An 18,897-nucleotide genomic window follows, 5' to 3' on the forward strand; every position below is an offset into this window, starting at 1 on the left:
GTGTGTGTGTGTGTGTGTGTGTGTGTGTGTGTGTGTGTGTGTGTGTCCTTTCACGAATAATCACCACTGGACTCACCTGTCGATACAGTTTGAACGATACAGTTTCATTGTGTGAGTCAACGCTCTGTTCATTCACACTTTGCAACCTGGCAAACGGCCCACAAAACTCTCTGTGGGTCACTGATGTGACATGCCGATGAAAACACTCACTCACACACACACACACACACACACACACACACAGCTGGCCTGCAGCTTTAGCTCTCAGAGAGATCAATACTGATCACACAGCTGGCCTTCCCCCTCCCCCACTGAGCACAACAAACACAAAGCACCAAAGAGGCAGAAACGTTCAGCCACGAGCCGAAGTCCTGGACTCCGCTGACACTAACAATGTGATGTATAATTCATGTTTTCAGTCGTGTTCACTGCCTCGAACCATCTGTGACTTAAGGAGCCAATCAAACTGAGTAACAAAGCGAGGGCGGATGACCGTCACAGTCTGACTCTGACAAACATTTTACCGGCAGAAGCAGCAGTTCATAGGCTCGTGATGAAAGCGAGCAGCTGAATGGTGGGAGGAGTGTGTGTGTGTGTGTGTGTGTGTGTGCTGATCAGACGTCATGGAGGAGGTGGCAGAGGTGTTTCACACCTGCTTTTACACGCCTACAATCTCCATTAGTTTATGGTGGATAATTTTGGTCACGCAAAGCCGAACTTTGTATCAGATCACACGAAAACTTGCATTGTGTTCTTTATTCGACAGTAAACAAACGCAGTTACATCCTGACCGACCAGGCGCAGGACAGAAGGCCTCTTAAACACACCTGGGACCTGCTGCGATGAGGACCCAGACCCTCACGGTCCCGGATCCAACAGCGCATATCGTCCAGTGGAGTCTGCAATTCAAATGACTGTCAGTGAATCTCATCAGGCAGAGCTGAGTGAGCGCTCGCCACAGTGACGAGCGAAGGGCGCGACATCCGGACGCCAGCTGGCAGGTACAACACGTCCAAACGCTGGACATCCACTGAGCAGACCTCTGGAGGCCGTCCAGTTTCAGCTGGCAGGCAGCTTTTTGGGAAGACGAAGGTCTTGTGTCGTTGTGTTTTTTGGCTGCGACGAACACATGAGTCACACACTTTCGCAACAAAACTGACCATCTGCACAAGACTTTCTGGAGGCTCACGAGCATTACGGCCATCATCGCTCGTACCACCAATAATAGAAAAGTCAGGGAAATGAAAGGTTTACATTCCAGGAGGCGACGGGCTTCACTTTAGCTGAAAGACTTCATCAGTCAGCAAAGCAAAAATACAGATGATTACTACTGTTCTGAGAGCTGAATGACGCAAGACGTAAAAATAAATCAGGATTCAGCCGTCATGAGGTCCAGTTTCTGTTCTTCAAAAAGCTGCGACCGTCGATTCAAACTCAGAAAGCTGAGAGGTCACACGTCAGATCTGGAGTTCCGGTCTCAGGCCCAGCAGGAGGAACTGCAACCCGTCGGATCTCAAGACTCGCTCAGCAGCAATTAAAACAGGATTTGGGAAGCAGCTTTAGTCATACGACAGAGCAGAGGGAGATTAGCCAACCAGTCGAATAGCCGGTGGAAAAAAATTAGTCGCCATTTACTTTGATAATCGATTTCAGTCGGGTTGCTGCTTCCAGATTCTTAAATGTCGGGATTTGCTGATGACAGTAAAATGAAGAGCCTTTGGGCTGTTGGTTAGACAAAAGAAGCACATGGGGACATCACTCTGGACTGGACATTTTATGGACCAATCAGAGCGCTTAAACTCAGAAAACACGCCGTGTACACAATGCTCATTCGTATTCCTGATTTTGCCATCAGTATGCAGTCAAACACTCAGTGCCGCCTCACTTCAGTGCCCCCGATTGGATTTTAAATGGGTCCACGTCAAACGGGGATGTCAGCTTTATTGTTTCCACAGAAAGATCAATACTGACCCCATATTTCAGTCAGGAAGCAAAGAAAGGCAGTTTATCATGTCTGCTATTGGCATGCGAAGCCACCGATCGGTCTACCCGTTCAGAGACGTCCTCTCGCGGCCGGCGGCTTCTCGAGAGACATTTCAGACGTCCCCAACGTGCCAGCAGCCTTACTGGTTTCACACTCAGCCCAGCACGCTGTCCCAGTTTCTCTGCCTCTTTTCTTTACGTTTGTTTCTCTCAGCGGCAGCTAAAAATAGAGATGAGTGAGGGATGAAAACACATGCGCTTTTAATTCTTTGTTTGTGTGTGTTTGGGTCTTTGCCTTCCAAACAAAAGGACGGAGGACCTGATTCCTGGTCCTTCACAGGAAAACAAAGCGAACTGGAAATGACGGGTTGAGAAGCCTGAAGTGGAACAATTCTTATCATTTGGAGGAAAAAATAACCAAGAGACTATTTCACCATAATTCAACCCAGTAAATATCTGATCACCGCACGTGTCCTCAGTCACCAGAGTCACATGAAAGCGACCGATCTAACTGACCAGGGATCAGCTGTTTGCTGCAGGGTTTTCCCACAGCCACACACACACGAGCAGGAGGAAAACACTCTGATCCCACCACACCAAACAGGCAGGTGTGAGCGCACCTTCACGTGGTGTTCACATCACCTGCAGCCCTCACCAGCTGATGTTTCGGGGGGTTTCCCACCTTTCAGCTGACTGCACTTCTTCCCGTCTGCATGAGCAACAGCTGATTCAACGTTTAGGACGATCTGCGAGGATGAGTTCGAGGCTGGAAAAGTTCAAGAACCCTCCAATTTGTTGAACCCACAAGTGCCCAAAACGAGGCCCACCGTGAGGTTCAGTCTGGCCCGTCGGATGTTTCTACCCAAAAATGAAAAATACCTTGAAAAAGTATAGATATGCTAATGCTAAAAATCCTGGTCCATTTTGCATGTTGACGACACAATCCCAGAGGTGTTTGCTTTAGGCCTGAAGTCCACCATCATGTTTCAGCTTAACCTCAGACAAAAACCCTCTTCAGCAGCCAAGGAGACCAACACTCCAGCTTGGCTTCTGCCAACATGCTGTTCCTTCAAAAGACAACTAAAGCATAAAGGTTTGTGAGGGCTGAAAAACCTGCAAGTCAAAGTCCAGGACGTGTTTAACTCCACACTCGACAACACACTTATGAAAAGCAGGAAAGTCATGTTTGGATTTCAGTTCTGGTTCTGCTCCTCTCACACACACATGGTGTGAACATTTAACAGCCTGCTGAGGTATGTGTGTGTGAAGGTTTTTATTCAGTGTTTAGAGGAGCCAATGAAAAGCCTGACTGGCTGGCAGAGAGTCGAGCTAATGTTTGCTAATCAGTGCCATGGCTCATTAACGCCCATAATACATAATTAGTATGTTTGGATGTAAAGACGTGCAGCTGATTGGGATGCAACACGCGTTCCTCCTCAGTCTTCATCGCCTGCATCATTTAGTCCATCGCTCTCCTCGTCAAACGCTGCTTTACGTGCATTAAGTCTGCACTCATTTATATTGTAAGCTTCCTAGAGGACCTCAAACTGTCCGTTTTAATCCAGCTGGATGCGAAAACTCGTCTTTTTTCCCGTTTTGTCCTTCTGTTCACAAACACTCCAGAATGAAAACAACCAGCCGGCCTCGTGTTGCAGAAAGAAGACATGGCCGCTGATAAAGCTGCGTTCATATCCATCTGTGCTCTGACGGACCGTGTGACCACAAAACAGCGATCTCTTCAACATGTCGTTCAAGCATCGTTCATGAGACGCGGTCGATTCCACGTACAACAGAAACCAAAGCGTGAAGTAAATGAGCACGGAGGGACTGGACAGTCCCACACAGCAGATGATAACAGAAACTTTGTAAACACTTAGAAAGCCACAAAGTATGTGGGAGACATTAATTACTACAGTACTGCAGCTGTACACCATGTGTGTACACATCACAGTGAAGACGCCTGAGCGTTAAAGAGTCTTAGCTGATTAACAAATTCACCTTCACCAGTTGGAAATGAGACGCCTGCGGAGTCAAAGGTCGGCTGGTCGGGGAGCCTTTTCAGACTGAGGCTTGTTCCTGCTGCGCTTGTGTTTACATGACCATTTTATCGTAAAAAGCTAAGAGAGCAGGTTGAAAGTGGTGGACTGACAGCTGAGAGGCTTTGGAGGGAGGCCTAAACGAACGAGGCGGGCCTTTGTCTTTCCTGCGTGCTCCGCTTGCTGGTTTCTCCAGACTGAACAGCAGCGTGAGCTTTACGATCCTCAGCAGAATAAGGTCACAAAGCAAAGGCATCGCGGCTGTCCAGGTAAATCACGTCAACCTGCGCAGACTACACACTACAGCCCCCCAGGCAGACACACACACACACACACACACTCCACAATCACTGACGTCATCAGGGTTACTGTCGGCCATCGTCCAGCTGATGTGTTAAGCAGAACTCCTTGTGACAATCCCCACTGGAGGATCATTTTAAGATTAAGACTTTTAGCCACACTGTTGTCCTGCAGCTCACGACGCACGACGAGAAAACACAAGTAATTCTGTCAAGCTGCAGCAGGGACTCTGAGACGCCGAACAACACGACATCAAAATGCAGCTGTTTGCATCTGGAGAGCAGCGGGGTCCACTCACAGACAGCAGGAGCTTCTTCCTAGCAGCTGCTCTTATCACCTGCGAACGCACTGAGGCAGCCGGGCTGAAGACGTAACCTCATCTCTCCACCCACTCCCCAACCCATCCACCGAACACAATCGCCATTGTTTCATGGCGCTGACACGACCGCCTCATCCCCTCGCCGCTGGAACACGACGCTGCAGTTAACTGAGGATGAAATGAAGCAAACGGGGAAACGCAGCCTCCCTGAGGGGTATTTCAGGCAAAAGTATAAACTCTGTTTTTAAGAGTCCCTCAAACAGCCGCTGGAGTGAAGTTATCAGGATTTCAGCTCCTTGTAGACTCATTTGGGTTAGCCAAGACTTGAAAGACTTGCCAAAACCATAACCGAGTAAGAGCAAGTCTGAGTGGGCTGTCTGCTGTAAACGACGTCCTGAGGCGGCCGATGAAAATCCATATGGACTCGGGATTTTTTCTTGCCTTTACAGGCTTTGATCTTGCTGTGTCAGTCATGGCCTTACGATGCACAAGAGGGGACAAGCAAACGCTGAAACCAGTGAGGAGGTTTTACTGCCCCACAGCGTGGCATCAGGGACAGGAAACACACAAGCCACGGCCAACTGCTCCATATTCAAACCAGCAGGGGGCGACTCCACTGGTTTTTGTACTCCTTTGACATTTGACCCACTAAAACATAGAGTAAAAAAGAAATCCAAATGATTGATAGAACATTTTCTCACTGCAGCTTTACAACTAAAGACGATGACTTAAGAGAGTCAGCTGAAAACACGAACTGAGTGACACTGAGAATAAGAATTATTCTCCACAGCCTTAGCAAACATTTTGGAGCTGCAGCTCTCAGAGAAAACATTTAACAGATGAATTATTTAAAGTACTTCTGGTTAACATTTAAGTTTAAATACAGGACTCAGAGTCCTGCTGATCGTCGCTGCAGCCAATTAATCAGGACGTGATTTACACCTGGGGCGCCAGGTGAAGGTAATTAACTCGACGGAAGAGCAGAAGAGGCAGGAAGGCTGAAAACTGCACCGAGCCGAGCGAAGAAACACCAAGAAAACAATCTGCTCGAATCTGAAGGCTGCACAGGCCTTCACTGTGTACGAGCTGCAGCATCTCTAACATGGCCGCGCACACACACACACACACACACACACTGCTCTGCTGATTTACAGCCACGCAGGCTGCAGTTAAACAAAGGCTGATGCAGGGTGATCCATCTTTTTGCCCCTCGCAGGGCGATTCATCACGGCAGTTTACACGTCAGCCATTTCATAGCATTCCTGTGTTGATTATTGTGTTGACTGGAGCCATAACAGTGAGACATAAATCCAAATCTCCACGCAAAAAGGTAAACACAATGACATCTGTGTTATCGTCGAGTCATTAAAAGACTGGAAAGTAACTGGAAAAATGTCCCAATCCTGTAAGTCCTGAACGAAATCAGTCACCTTTAGAGGCTGCTTGTTGTTCTCTGGTCTGAAGTGTTAAAGATGCAAGAGACACGATCAATACGTAACCCGATCACTCGATCAGAAACGGGGCTGCAGCAGAGACGAGCGAACGCTCACTGAGATTCTGATAAAGTCTGGTTGGTGTCAGGAATCCCAAACGGCAACAAACGCACGAAAGCCGGACGAAACCAAGAACACTTCAGTCCTGCTGCAGTGCAGCAAATGAGTTTGTGCTGCTGAAGCTGAAGTCTGTCACATTTCTGTGGCATCAGTGGGTTAGCATCACTTAGCGTACCCTGAGGAGTTCCCACTATCATCACCAACAATTAAACACGCAGCTGCACGCAACCTCAGCTCTCTGCGACTTCTCGCTACAACAACCTCAAATCACAGAGTGAAATCTGACATTCAGCAGCATCGTGTCTCCTTTACAGCTTTACAGGAAGTGACAAAAGCGCGTAAGAGCTGTGATTGTGGGGAACTCACAGTGACTTCACAGCGAATTATTTGGGCTCGGTGTTAATTCCAAAAGCTCCCGTCTGTATTCTGCCTTTGGCCTCGTGCCCACGCAGTCGTCACGCAGCCCGTAATCACCGCCTGGGTTAAGCCACGGCTCGTGATTCACACGCGTGCAGCGAGGTGGAAGGTGCACACAGTCTGACTTCTTGTGCTTGTTAGCAACGCTGGCAGCATATTGCTGTTGGCCGTTTGGTAACAGCATTCAAAACGCCAGAGGAGGAAACCTGCTGAGGTTCCCTCTCGCGCCACCAACAGGTTGGACTTCTGAGTTTTAGTGGACGTCTTTGGAAAAATGCACTTTTCACTTTTCAATGAGGAACATCTAATGTGGTTATGAAGCCCATCTGAGTAGCACCAGCAAACATCTGTGGGTCACTTCTCATCAACCCAAGGACAGAGCGATACTGCAGTGCAGTAATCATCAGTACACAGCTGAACCTCAAGGCCTCCTCCAACATGTATGATTTCATCTACTGCATGAGTTTAAACGCTTTTATTACTCCATGGACTTCCTGTGTGATTTCATCAAAACGGCTTCTTTTTGGGTGTTATACGACACAAAGCTGCTTCTTCTTGCCGTGCTGAGAAGTGGGATCAGATTTTCTGAGCAGAGAGCGGAGGATGGGGATTAGCTTTTCAGAAACGCCCCCACTCCGAATGACGGCGCGTCCGCCCACTCCACCTCTGGGAAGCAACACCGAGGAGAAAAGCAGCCAAACCCCTATAGTTGGAGCCTTCAGCATCTGGAAAAAGCATCGCTGACATGCACACAATCCTCTGCATGGCCCCTTTAGATTACAGGAAAACATGTGGGCGGGATCAGGAGAGTAAACGTCCCCGCGCTCAGCTCAGACACACCGCTTCACCTCATGGAAGACAGAAGAAAGCTTTTCAAAGGTGTTGCACTTGTTGAAAATAAAATCGGCCTCACTCCTCTTGTTTTGCAAGCTGCCGGCCGGCGCCCAGGGGAGAGTGAAATAAACATGAAGAATGCAAACGTTACTCCGTCTGAGAGCAAGCTCGTCCATCTGGAAGAGGAAACTGACCGCAGGCCATTCACGTTCTGAATTTAAATCGTCTCTTTCAGTCATCTGCAAGAAGGATCAAACACTCACAGCTCAGCTCAACTACAGGAGGAGGTTTGTGTGCGTCTTTGGAAGTCCAATAGTTAATCCAAGAGAAATATCTACACAGGACTCTGATATGGTCCTGGATCGGGTCTACCATGAATAAGGGTGCTCTGATCGGAGGCCAATCACTGATCACTGCAAGCAGCATCAGCAGATATTGATCACAGATCCAAATGTTGTTCATTTACTTCACTACTGACATAACAAAGTTCGGCGTCTCAGCTGTTTGGTCAAATGGAGGCAGATTTTAAGTGTCTGTAACTGCAAACTCAAAGTACTTTTACCTCCAAACTATCCTCGGCTGAAGCACTTCAGTGCATGTATTTACTGTGAACTCGTTACGCGGTCACGTCGAACTGTTGTTTCACGACAGAAAGGACTGACCTGCTGTGCCACAGAGGGACTGATCTGATCTTCTGATTGGCTTTGACAGAGCAGAGATCAAATCCATAACAAAAATTGGCCAATAAGAATCAGCGGCAGTGAACTCCAGGGTGACACCACGAGTGACGTGAACACATTTCTGTCCCCAGTTTGTTTATGTTGTAAATGTGATGAACGCGACCTGATTTGATGAATAATCTGTTGTGTTTTCTCACGTGTAAATCAAACAGCAGAGCAGATCAGACCAGCATCTTTCTCTGAAACAATACACCAGCCTGACCTTGTGGTGTGTGTGTGTGTGTGTGTGTGAGAGAGAGATGCAGCTCAGTAGTCCCAGCTAGCGAAGCTCTGGCTGCCGAGGCTGTCAGAAAGTAGGACAGCGAGGGGAGGAGGGCTGGTTTGAAGACCTGCACTTCAGTCTGTGTAGTCTTTGATCCTGACCACAGTGGCTTCAGCTTCACATCATCTCTGACTGGCCCAGACTCAGCAGTGACCTATAAATACCTGGCGTGTCTGCACAGCCAGGTAACCTCAATACCCAACAGCATGCTAAGATGTGAAGCCTTCATGCTGAAGCGCTGCCACACCAAAAGTTTCTGTTACTTGTGTGTACCGCATCTTAAATGACAGAGTAAAAAAACAGAATCCAGAATGAAATGAAAGCTTTCATAATGGCACAAATAAAAGAGAAAAATATTAATTTAATCGAGAAAAATATTAATTTTCTCTTTTATTTCCAGAAAGACTCAAAAATCCATTCAGGTATTTGAAATGAAAAACGTTTCCCATCTGAGGCTTTTCACTGTAGGACGACATGCCGTGTTTATATGTTACACTCGATGGGAGGCTGCCTTTGAACTGCTACACAAACACGCACTAACACACACACACACACACACACACACACACACACACACACACACACACACACATACACAGTAGCCCAAAAATGTGGCAGGCACATAAATTTCCCTTCCACGGTGTTTTCAGTTGCAGCACCTTTTTTGCCGATTACTTTTGTGATGTTCACACACACAGGAAGAGAGGGACAACGCAGAGACCACCTCAGGAAACTAGAGGAAGTCCAGCTGTCTTGGACACACACACACACACACACACACACACACTGTAGGTCCTGACAGGCTTGTTGGCCCCACGAGGCTTTGGTGAGAAATACAACACACCAGGGGAGGTAGTTTAAATAATGTCAGTGTGAGGAGGAGTGGACAGCATGTCCCCCCCCCCCCCCCCCCCCCCCCACACACCCCCCCCCCACACACACACACACACACACTGATTACACTGCTGTTAATGCACCATTACACCTGGAGCTAAATTTGAATATGTCCACACACGCATACAGAAAGGAACAACTCCAGAGGGGCCCTGTGGTTTCCTCTTCCTGTTTCCTGCTACTTACTGAGACCTGAGATGAGTCAGTGCTCAGGGGAGTTGCTGCTAGCTCACACACACTCACACACACACACACACACACACACTAGCATGTAGGCATATGCAAACGTCTCGCCTCGTCATTCGCACTGAAAAAGGTACATGTGTCATTTTAAATGTCAAGAAATCCCTGACAGAAGAATCGTTCTACCTTTGGATGACTGAACCAACACGTAGAGGAGATGACTGCTCACCAGCCTATGAATTTCTTCTTCTTCTTGGAGTATTAAAAAGGTGATTATCTTAACTGATATCCAGGTAGTCCAAACAGACAAGCTTCCAACAGGTGCTCGGAGCAACAGGCCAATAGGCCAACAGCAACACGCTTGGCCAAAGATGTTTTCATTGAAGAAGAAATGTCACTCAGTATCTGGTAAAAACGTGACGTGACCTGCCAGCAGTTTGTGACTGTAGTTGGAAGTGTTGGAGTGCATGTAATATTCGTAACCAACCCCACACGCTCCCCATGGCGATCCTGCTTTCAGCCTGTGTGTGTGTGTGTGAGTGTGTGTGTGTGCGCAGCAGCATTTGGTTTCCAGCCCTACAACTGTGGTGACCTACGCGGAGGTTTGCACAGCTAAGACATCCAGTGCGCTCACACAGGGATCAAACAGATGTCTGCAATCATCACGCCAGTTTCTCTCCGACACCCTGAAACAATCAAAGACAGAATCCAACCCTGCAGCTGGCATGCGGGGAGGCACTCTGGCCGAACAATCTTCCACAAGCAAACGGTTGGGGAGTGTGTGTGTGTGTGTGTGTGTGTGTGTGTGTGTGCGCACGCGAGCGTGTGTTTTTGCACATGGGCGTGTGCGTTCGTGCTTGAGGAAAGCGAGTTGATGTGAAACGTGTGAATCCAGTGGAAGCTGCTGTCCTGGGAGTCCATGAATTAACCACAGCACCTCTTCAGCATAGCAGCTTTGGAGCAGCTTTCATGGAACTGTTTTGTAGGAAATGCATTTTAAGTGGAAGTTACCGACTGAAGCTCAGTGATAATTTATGTCACGGTCATTCGAAGTAAGAAATTTAAAGTTCTGAATCTAAGCTTTGACTCGTTTTTACATCTTTTTGTTACTTCAGTTTCCTCTCACAGTCCGAAATTGTGTGCTAGTGGCACAAAACAGCCAGACGTTTGAATGTGAGAGTGAACCATCGGTCTGGACTGAATCGACCTGAAATGGATGTCCAGAGAATTAATAAAACATCATATCGTTATGAAACTCTACACAGACGTACTGTGGCTTCCTCAGTCGAGCTAATCATGTTTGCAGACGACACCTCCATATTACTGATGAGAAACAATTACTTCAGCTGCCTGCTGCACCAGTCTTCACCAGGGCAGACGAGGTGATGTTAATGATGGCTCTGCCCAGCTTACTTCAGCAGAACCACAATGCAGATATTATTAATGCTAGTTCTCACATCACACCTGCGTTTAACGAATCAAAGTGTCCGCCAGAAAAAGGTTTGTTGTGCAGCCAACAGCCAATAAAGTCAAGCTAACTGTTTTAGCATCTGTTCAGTCAAACAAACAAACCTGCTGTGCACAGCTGCAGAAGATTTGACCCTTGTGGGTTTCTGAACAGCCATGCTTTTGTGACCAGCTTAACATAATTAGAGTCTTTCCTGTCTGTTTGTCTCTTTGCAATGTGTCCTCTCAGGATTCAAGAGCAAACTGAAACAGCATTTAGCCCACAATGAGAAAGAAAGGATCTGCACCACAAGCCAGACTAATGATCATGTTGTTAGAGCTCCTGAAGGCGGACTTGTCTGGTGCTCCCGCCAATGTTAGCACTGGTCTGGCCTCCAAACTAACTGCAGACCACTGTTACTGCAGCTCAGCCATGCAGTACAAAGATACACTCCGAGTATCCATTAGCACGTAGCAGACATATGATATCTGGCCACAAATCTGCTGCAGAGAGCACAGCTGAAGGACAAAGGAAGAGACGGAGAGATGATGAGGGGGGTTGGTCGGGAGAGGCATCTGTCTTTAGCAGGTTTCCATGGTTAAATTTATCCCAGTCAACTGAGGAGGAAGACACTAATCAATAAAACCCTCTACGTCTGTCTCCTTCTTCATTTCAGTCTTTGTTTTCCCCTCCCCCATCTGTCTTTGTTCACCCCAACAAAATAAAACAAAATCAGCATCGTCATCCACCTAAGAACCCTTATGACTTTTTAATAAAACAAAGAAGAAGAGTGATCCCTCCCAAACAAAGCCTAGAGGTGGACTCTCAGAATTAATGAGTGCTGGGAGGAACCTTCAGACCTTTCTGGGTCTGCCGCACTGCATCCACAATAAACATGATTTCAGTGCAGACGGATGAGCAGAATACAGCTGTAAAAACAATCTCTTAATACCAAATTATTTACATTTCGCATACATGCAGGTGTGGAATCTCCTGGCCCGTTACAGGAAGTTGTGGTGCAGCAGAATTTGCGTATTCTACAGAATGGAACACTGCAGATGATGTGAGCTTACTTTACCATGAAGGAATCAGCCCACAGTCTTCATCAGTCATACTGATGAGTCTCCACAGCGTCTCCTGGAGATTTTAAGGAGGGTCTTTCATTATAGTTTCATGTGACAGCACCCACTGGAGCCAATAGGGGCGTCTGATTTGGACTCTTACACTTCCAACCAAGATGGTGGATGAGAACGGATCAATACACAGAAAGAATAAGCAATGCACCTGGCAAAATATGAGACTTCTTTTAGAACTTTACACATTGGTTTAATTGACAGAAGTAAACGGACAAACTGGTGTTGGTCTGTCAGTGCTGTTTCCACAGTTAAACAGGAAGAGAACAGCATGACGCTCTGAGAACAACAAGATATTTGGGATCGCATACGATCCTTAGGGTCTCAGAAGGTAAAATATCGTTCTTAGTACTAACTTATATAGTAAACATACTGTATACAGTGAAAACAGCATGTGTATAATTAAAATAAATAAATACCTGGAATGGTTGTGGCATTAGCAGAGCAGATCAGTTTCAAGATCTGAAATATGCTGTAATGAGTGGAGGCTCCAATGGCTGTTTTATTTGTATGCTTAAATAAAAGACTAAATAAACAACATTCACACACATTATCTGAATTTATTTTTAGTTGCACAGTTACGTCATATACATCTTACACCCAACAGCTGAATGAAAAGCTCAGCCGCAAAGATGAAGTGGCCTTGATTTCTGTTTGCGCCTGTTCCTCATTTCATGCGCGCTGCATTGTGTGGTGGGTCAGTCCATCACACTCAGTTTTTCCATGTACTGTCCCGTCATGTGACTGTGAGTATGGAAAGCTCCTGTCAGCACTGTGATTCAATGTGAAATGAGCTGATACAAGCAGACTGGAATTAGCAGTAAAATAGAAATGAGATAGCAAGTCATTCGCCCTCATAGTACCCGGGTTACGTCAGCAGGGATCGACATACTCACTGTCAATTAAGGCTGCAAAGTAATGATTAGTTCATAGGTTAATCATGTGGTCCATGAAATGCCAAGGTGATGTCTTTAAATCTTCTTCTGTCAGTTCAAAACTGAAGACATTCAGGTTTAATCCACAGTTAATCAGTTATCAAAATAGTTGGCAGTTACTAAGATACTGCAGCTCTCAGTATCTTCTCTGAACAACTCTGGTGCTCTCTCACCCTCCTCCTCACCCTCTTCTCTCACCCTCTGTCAGGTGTGCATCAGTGTGTGTGTGTGTGTGTGTGAACGCTCTGCACAGCTAAGTTTCTCTTCTCCCTACAGACACCACAACCCTCCACATGTCTACAAGACAGATGCACAAACCAGATGCTCCTGCGCTGAGGCGAGAGGCCGACCGGCAGACCTGCAGCGTTTGACAGCTTCCCTCGGACTGCAGCCGCGGTTTGAATCGCCAGCAAGTCAAAAGCTGTCAGTCAGATGTATCAGAAAACCCAAACACACAACTTCTCACATCTCCTCTCGAGTCTGGTCATGTTTTCTAAGAACAGACTGACATCAGGGACTGTTCCTTTGCTGCTGGATTCTTTCCCAGGTTTTAAAGCAGAGGAGTGGAGAAGAATTTCCAGGCTGGATGGTAAAAGTCTCCTCGCGTGACTTCAAAACATGTCCAGCGTAACAGCAGGCAAAAACAAATAAGAGAGACAGACATCCAGTGTGTTTCCTCACACAGACTCTACCAAGACTTCAAACTTTGAAGTAAACAGGCACGGTTGATGTTTTATTCAGAAGCACTCAGGCTGCTATTTTTAAAACAAATCTTTAAAAAATGCTTGAACTGTGGGTGACTGGCAGCTTTGTCCACCCCCCTCCTTTCCTCACACCATTAGCCTCTTCAGAGCCAGCCAGCCGAGGAGGCCCGCTCTCCCTTCAGACACGTGAAATCCACCCTGGGCATTAAGGGATTCGATGAGGAGCGTCATCAAAGTGTTGAGCTTGAGCAAACTGAAATCACTACGGGGATCGTAAGAACCGAGAGGGCGTCTGCGCTTGAACAGGGTTCATCATCCCATCTCAGGAAGGTTTCTGAGAGTTTGTGACTGCAGTTTTCTCAAAACAGACTTCCTTCAAAACTCTGAATTTAAAACCTGAAAAACAAGTTCGATATAAAAGTTCAAGATGTCAAAATTGCTTTCTCGCTGAGCTTTTCATGAGAACATTAATACTGCTGTCTTATCTGTATGTTAAAGCTACAAACAGCAGCCCGTTAGCTTAGCTCTTAGCTAAAGCTCACTGCTCATCATATTCTGTACTTTTGAAGTCAAGTTGAAGACAAAAATGCCTTTTTAAACCTTTTAGATCACATCCTCAGTAATACTGTGTACCCGTTTAACAATATAAGCAAAGAATATTGCAAAAAAATCTCATTCTTATGTCAAAATGGACACATTCATTGCTTAACAAGCTAGCAACAGCACAGTGTGTTTGCGTGTTCTGTTACTACATGTCACAGTATGGAAGGCAGATACTCAGATAAATGCTGTTTCACCTGGACTTTAATCAGCACAACCCCCCCACCACCGTGAGGCGAGGTCTAGCACAAACCCCATGTGAAACCACAACAGCTAACTGGTTTCTTGCTGTAGCTTCATGTTCAGAGCGCAGCTGTGAGAGCTGTAACCTTCTCAGCTGAGCCTGAGCTTACATGCCAATGAACGGATCTGTGGATTTCCATACTGAATGTCAATTAATTTCATTGACAAACTGATCAGACTGCTGTACGCTTTGTAAAACCTCCTGTTTTCACTTATCTGAGCAGGAAAAGCACAGGAATGCAAAATCATGAAAAGACAGTGAAAGCCAGCAGCATTCAAAGCACAGAGATTTGTGTATCCTAACTCACTGAGCCACCATTGGTTCTTCTGTAGATCCTCTGTGGAAATACTGAAGGCTGAAGAAAGAAACTAGCCAGCGGTCCAAATGTGTTTTAATTATAGCTGACTTAATGAACAGACGACTTAATTTTCACAGTTACTTAATTCTCAGTACGACAGCAAAAAAAGGATGTTGGCGTAGGACCTCCTCATTTCCCCTCCTCTATTCTTAGGGATATTTTTTCATAAGATCTGTGCCGCACTGTACTGTACTGTGGCTCTAATTTCATACATATTACATCGGCAGTTCATCTGAGAGACAGTACTAACACACCATTTGCAAGTCAAAGCCTTCATTAAGTGAATATTTTTCAGCAGATTATTGGCCCATTAATCACCTCACATTTTCAGCTATAAGAACACAAATCGAGAGTCGGCCTCCACGGAGAACACAGCGAGGATTTTTCCACTCAGTGAACAGATGAGTTGTAAAGTTCGGTCAAATGAGCAGCTGGTTTATTTCGAGTGGACAAAGTCGACATACATTCGTCAAGCCGTTAACCTTCAGGAACGTCTCCGTGTTATGTCACTGATCGTACCTCAGACATGTTCAGAAAATAGCACCAAAATAGAAACCAAAATAAGAGTGCTGAGCCTTTTGATGTGAAATCAGCTGCGTCCACGTCCACGTTTCACTTCTGATGTGTTCTGCGTTGAAGGACTGATTAAACACAACATGAGGACACCTCGTCATTCAGCACCTCTTTGTGTCTCCTTGCGTTTCTCCTGCTGACACATTTCAAGCCACGACACACGACCCTGTCGTCTCATAACAGCCTGACATCACGTGTGCCGCCGTCCGGCAGCAGCTTCTCTCCGCTCGAGGCTGCGGTTTCTAATTAAACCTCCCGGGGAGCCTGACGAGGGCTGTCAGCGAGCCGCAGACAGTTTCGCTGCGAGAGATCGAGAGTATCAAAGCAACGAACCCGAGGCCAGACTTTTAACCCCCCGTAAAAGCCTGCATGCTGAGGCATTTTCACTCTAATGAGAGGAAGCGATTAAACTGCTGTGTCATGCTTTAGCTTTAGCTTTGGGTTTGAGGAAAGCTGCAAATGGCCTAACTGTGTTTATTAGCAGCTGCGATGCCAGTCAGCACGACCACTTGATCATGTGCTAACTGATGCTGAAGTTGCTGCTACAGTGACAGGAAGGACCATCCAAAATTTGACCTAAATATCAAAACTGTCTGAAGAAATTGCTTGTATAAATCTGTTAAAAGAATGGACTGCACACACAAAACAAAAGCTTCATTATAATTTAAAATCCAAGTGCAGGATATAAATAATTCTGACTGAGCTCCATAACTTCCACATTAAGACGAGCGTGGGCATAAGAGCACATTGGAGCTGCTTCAGCCGAGTCTGTGGGCACAGCAGGTTAACACAGCGAGGGCTGGTGCAGGCCTCCAGGTCCCTCTGTGTCACCGAGCGACGCTGCCTTACCTTTCCAAAGTCCCTGACGTCAAAAAGGTCGAAGGCCTCGAACAGCTCGCTTCTCTTCATGCCGAATATCTCGTTGCACGCCGCCAGGAAAGTCCTGATGTTCTTCAGGCACAGGAACTGTGTTGGGAAGACAGAAAGGGTTCATGTGTAAAAGTACAGGCAGCATGACATACACAAAGGATGAGACGTGTTATTGTCGTTCATTTTCATTTTTAATGCCAGTGAATGGGCTCAGATACGCCTGCTTTCCCGTTCTGCTGCCTGGTTTTCTCTCCGGCTGTCTAATGAGGCCGTGCAGCTGAGGACACACTGAAGGACCACAACTTAAAAGATGGATGAGTCGGTGTTTACAGGCACCGGGAGAGCACCTTGTTTCATTAATATGATGTATTTCCTGTTGAAATGGGACAGTGGAGCGAAGGTCTTATTTACTCCTGCAGGAGCAGTAAATGATCAAACGACCGCTTTCCATCTCAGGGTTTTTTGGCTGCATTTTTCAGCTGCAAGAGCCGAATGACGCTGGGCTTTACACCAATCAGTTTGCTTGTTTCAGCCATGTTGGATTTCACTGCTCGTTCCTGCCGCCCAGATCAAAACACGTTGCCATCGTCATCATGTGCATGTCAGCATGCTGAAGTCGACATTCAGCTCACAGCTTGAATGTGGAGCCTCACAGAGCTTTGAATACACTTTAGCTGCATCTGTTGCAGGTCTGTGCTGGAATTCTTTGTTATTAACCAAAGAACGTGATAAACGGTGATAAGTCTGATTTATATTCCCAGCAAACTGATGCGTGAAGCTTCACTTTTGCTTTCTGCACAGACACGAGGTGATGCTGAATCATGACTGAATTGACATGACATGAATTTTCAGACTTTAATTACAGCTGAGGGCAGACTTTGACCCAAGACACATTGAATAAAACGATCAATAAGCAACTCCTCTAATAAGCAAGGTCATTTAGTTAGGATGCAAGTGTTTTCTGCCTCGTCTGCAGTCTTCCGCTAATGATGTTAATGAGGCTTCGTCCTGGAACAATTTATCTAAATTATGCGACAATTAGCTCTGAATGCAGTCCAGGAGCCCCAGTGAAACGGAGGAAACTGACGGGGGGAAGCCACAGCGTTAAATGTGAAGTTATTTTCACTGTCGTCGTGAGGAGTGCAGAGTGTCAGGCAGCGAGCAAAGTGTCGACATGCTGCAGTTAGCCAACGAGCAGAAATCCGTGACTTACGGACAGCAACCTTCCTGCAGTTGCTACAGGATGGAGCAAAAAAAGGATGCTGATGAATAAGATGTTTCAGGAAGTGAAGGATTTTTTGCTTTTTTTCATAGCCCACCACAGTGCTGGAAATAAGACCCCAGCTGTGTGAGTTTTCCCTTGTTTTAAACCAACAGGCAACTGTTTTCAATAGCTAACGTTCTTCGTCACGAGCAGAACATTACACACGAGTAATGATCTGTATCTGCATGATGGTCTGGAGTTACATCAGTGTTGGTTTTGACATGCAGGATGGACTGTGTGGTTGTGGCTTGTGCATTTGAGCAGAGAGGCGTCCCCGCTGCACCGGCACAGCAGCCCAACATCTGAAATGAATGAAGACAAATGAAAACACTGGGCTGCTCTCCATACAGAGACGGACTGAATAACCATCGCTGTCTCCTTGAAATCATGTTTATGCACAGCTAATCTGCAACAGCAAACAGGTTTTAGAGGGGAAACGTAATCGCTGCCTGGATTATGCCAGAGGCGTGAATGAAACAGAAGTGCAGGACTCAAGAAGCCGCAGTGTGAGTGCAGACTGTGGTTACGTTTAGGCAACAAAAGCACTTTGGTTAAGGTCAGGGAAACAACGTGGCTTCACTTAAAGGTTCCAGAAAACACTAGTTTCTGTTGTGAACTAGTTGCATATAACCGGGGCTGGGAAAACCCAAAGAGTGGAAAGAAAGAAAAATGACTCGAGGCATCAAGCAGCAGTTAAACTGGCAGCTGAACAGGAAAGTCACCCTAAACTGAACGCTCCTTTAGAAAAAGTCTGTTTTAGCCGTAGTGCAGCACACAGGAGGAAGGCAGCCGTTCCACACACCCCCTCCGACGTCTACAGCTCAAAGACACTTAGTGTAATGTTACTGCAATGCCTCTTCATCACTATCATCACAGCTCCTTCTTCTTTTTCTTCTTGGGTAACACGTTTGCGAGAGGTGAATTTCATTAGCCCGTTCCTGTTTCTGAAGGGGAGCTCAGCCCTGTGGGACGCCGTCACTGCGTGGACTGTAAAACTAATTCAGTCAGTGGCATCACAAAACACAAAGCTGAGCTCCACGAGCAAAGCAGACTCGTTCTGTTATTCGAGACACACCTCCATCCCCGTGGTACAAACCAATATCAGATCTGACTTTAAGGCGCATGTCCACGCATCAAATATGAAATTCCTCTCCACTTCAATTGAATTAGGCTTTACAGATGGCTTCACAGGAGGGAGAAAAGCCCCCAGCCAGTGAGCTGCAGATAAGAGGCAGCGAGCGAGCACTG

General features: G+C 46.5%; 1 protein-coding gene across 2 annotated transcripts in view; it reads right to left on the reverse strand.

Moving 5' to 3' along the window:
* LOC124049337 (guanine nucleotide exchange factor VAV3) overlaps positions 1-18,897 on the reverse strand; it is a 68,398-nt gene that overhangs the window by 39,652 nt on the left and 9,849 nt on the right. For both annotated transcript variants that reach the window (XM_046370852.1, XM_046370853.1), the window contains exon 2: positions 16,365-16,481. In XM_046370852.1, the coding sequence (XP_046226808.1) occupies positions 16,365-16,481 (117 nt within the window). The remainder of the gene's footprint in view (positions 1-16,364; positions 16,482-18,897) is intronic.

The sequence above is a fragment of the Scatophagus argus genome, chromosome 18 (assembly GCF_020382885.2).
Source record: "Scatophagus argus isolate fScaArg1 chromosome 18, fScaArg1.pri, whole genome shotgun sequence".
In the NCBI taxonomy this organism is placed as follows: Eukaryota; Metazoa; Chordata; class Actinopteri; family Scatophagidae; genus Scatophagus; species Scatophagus argus.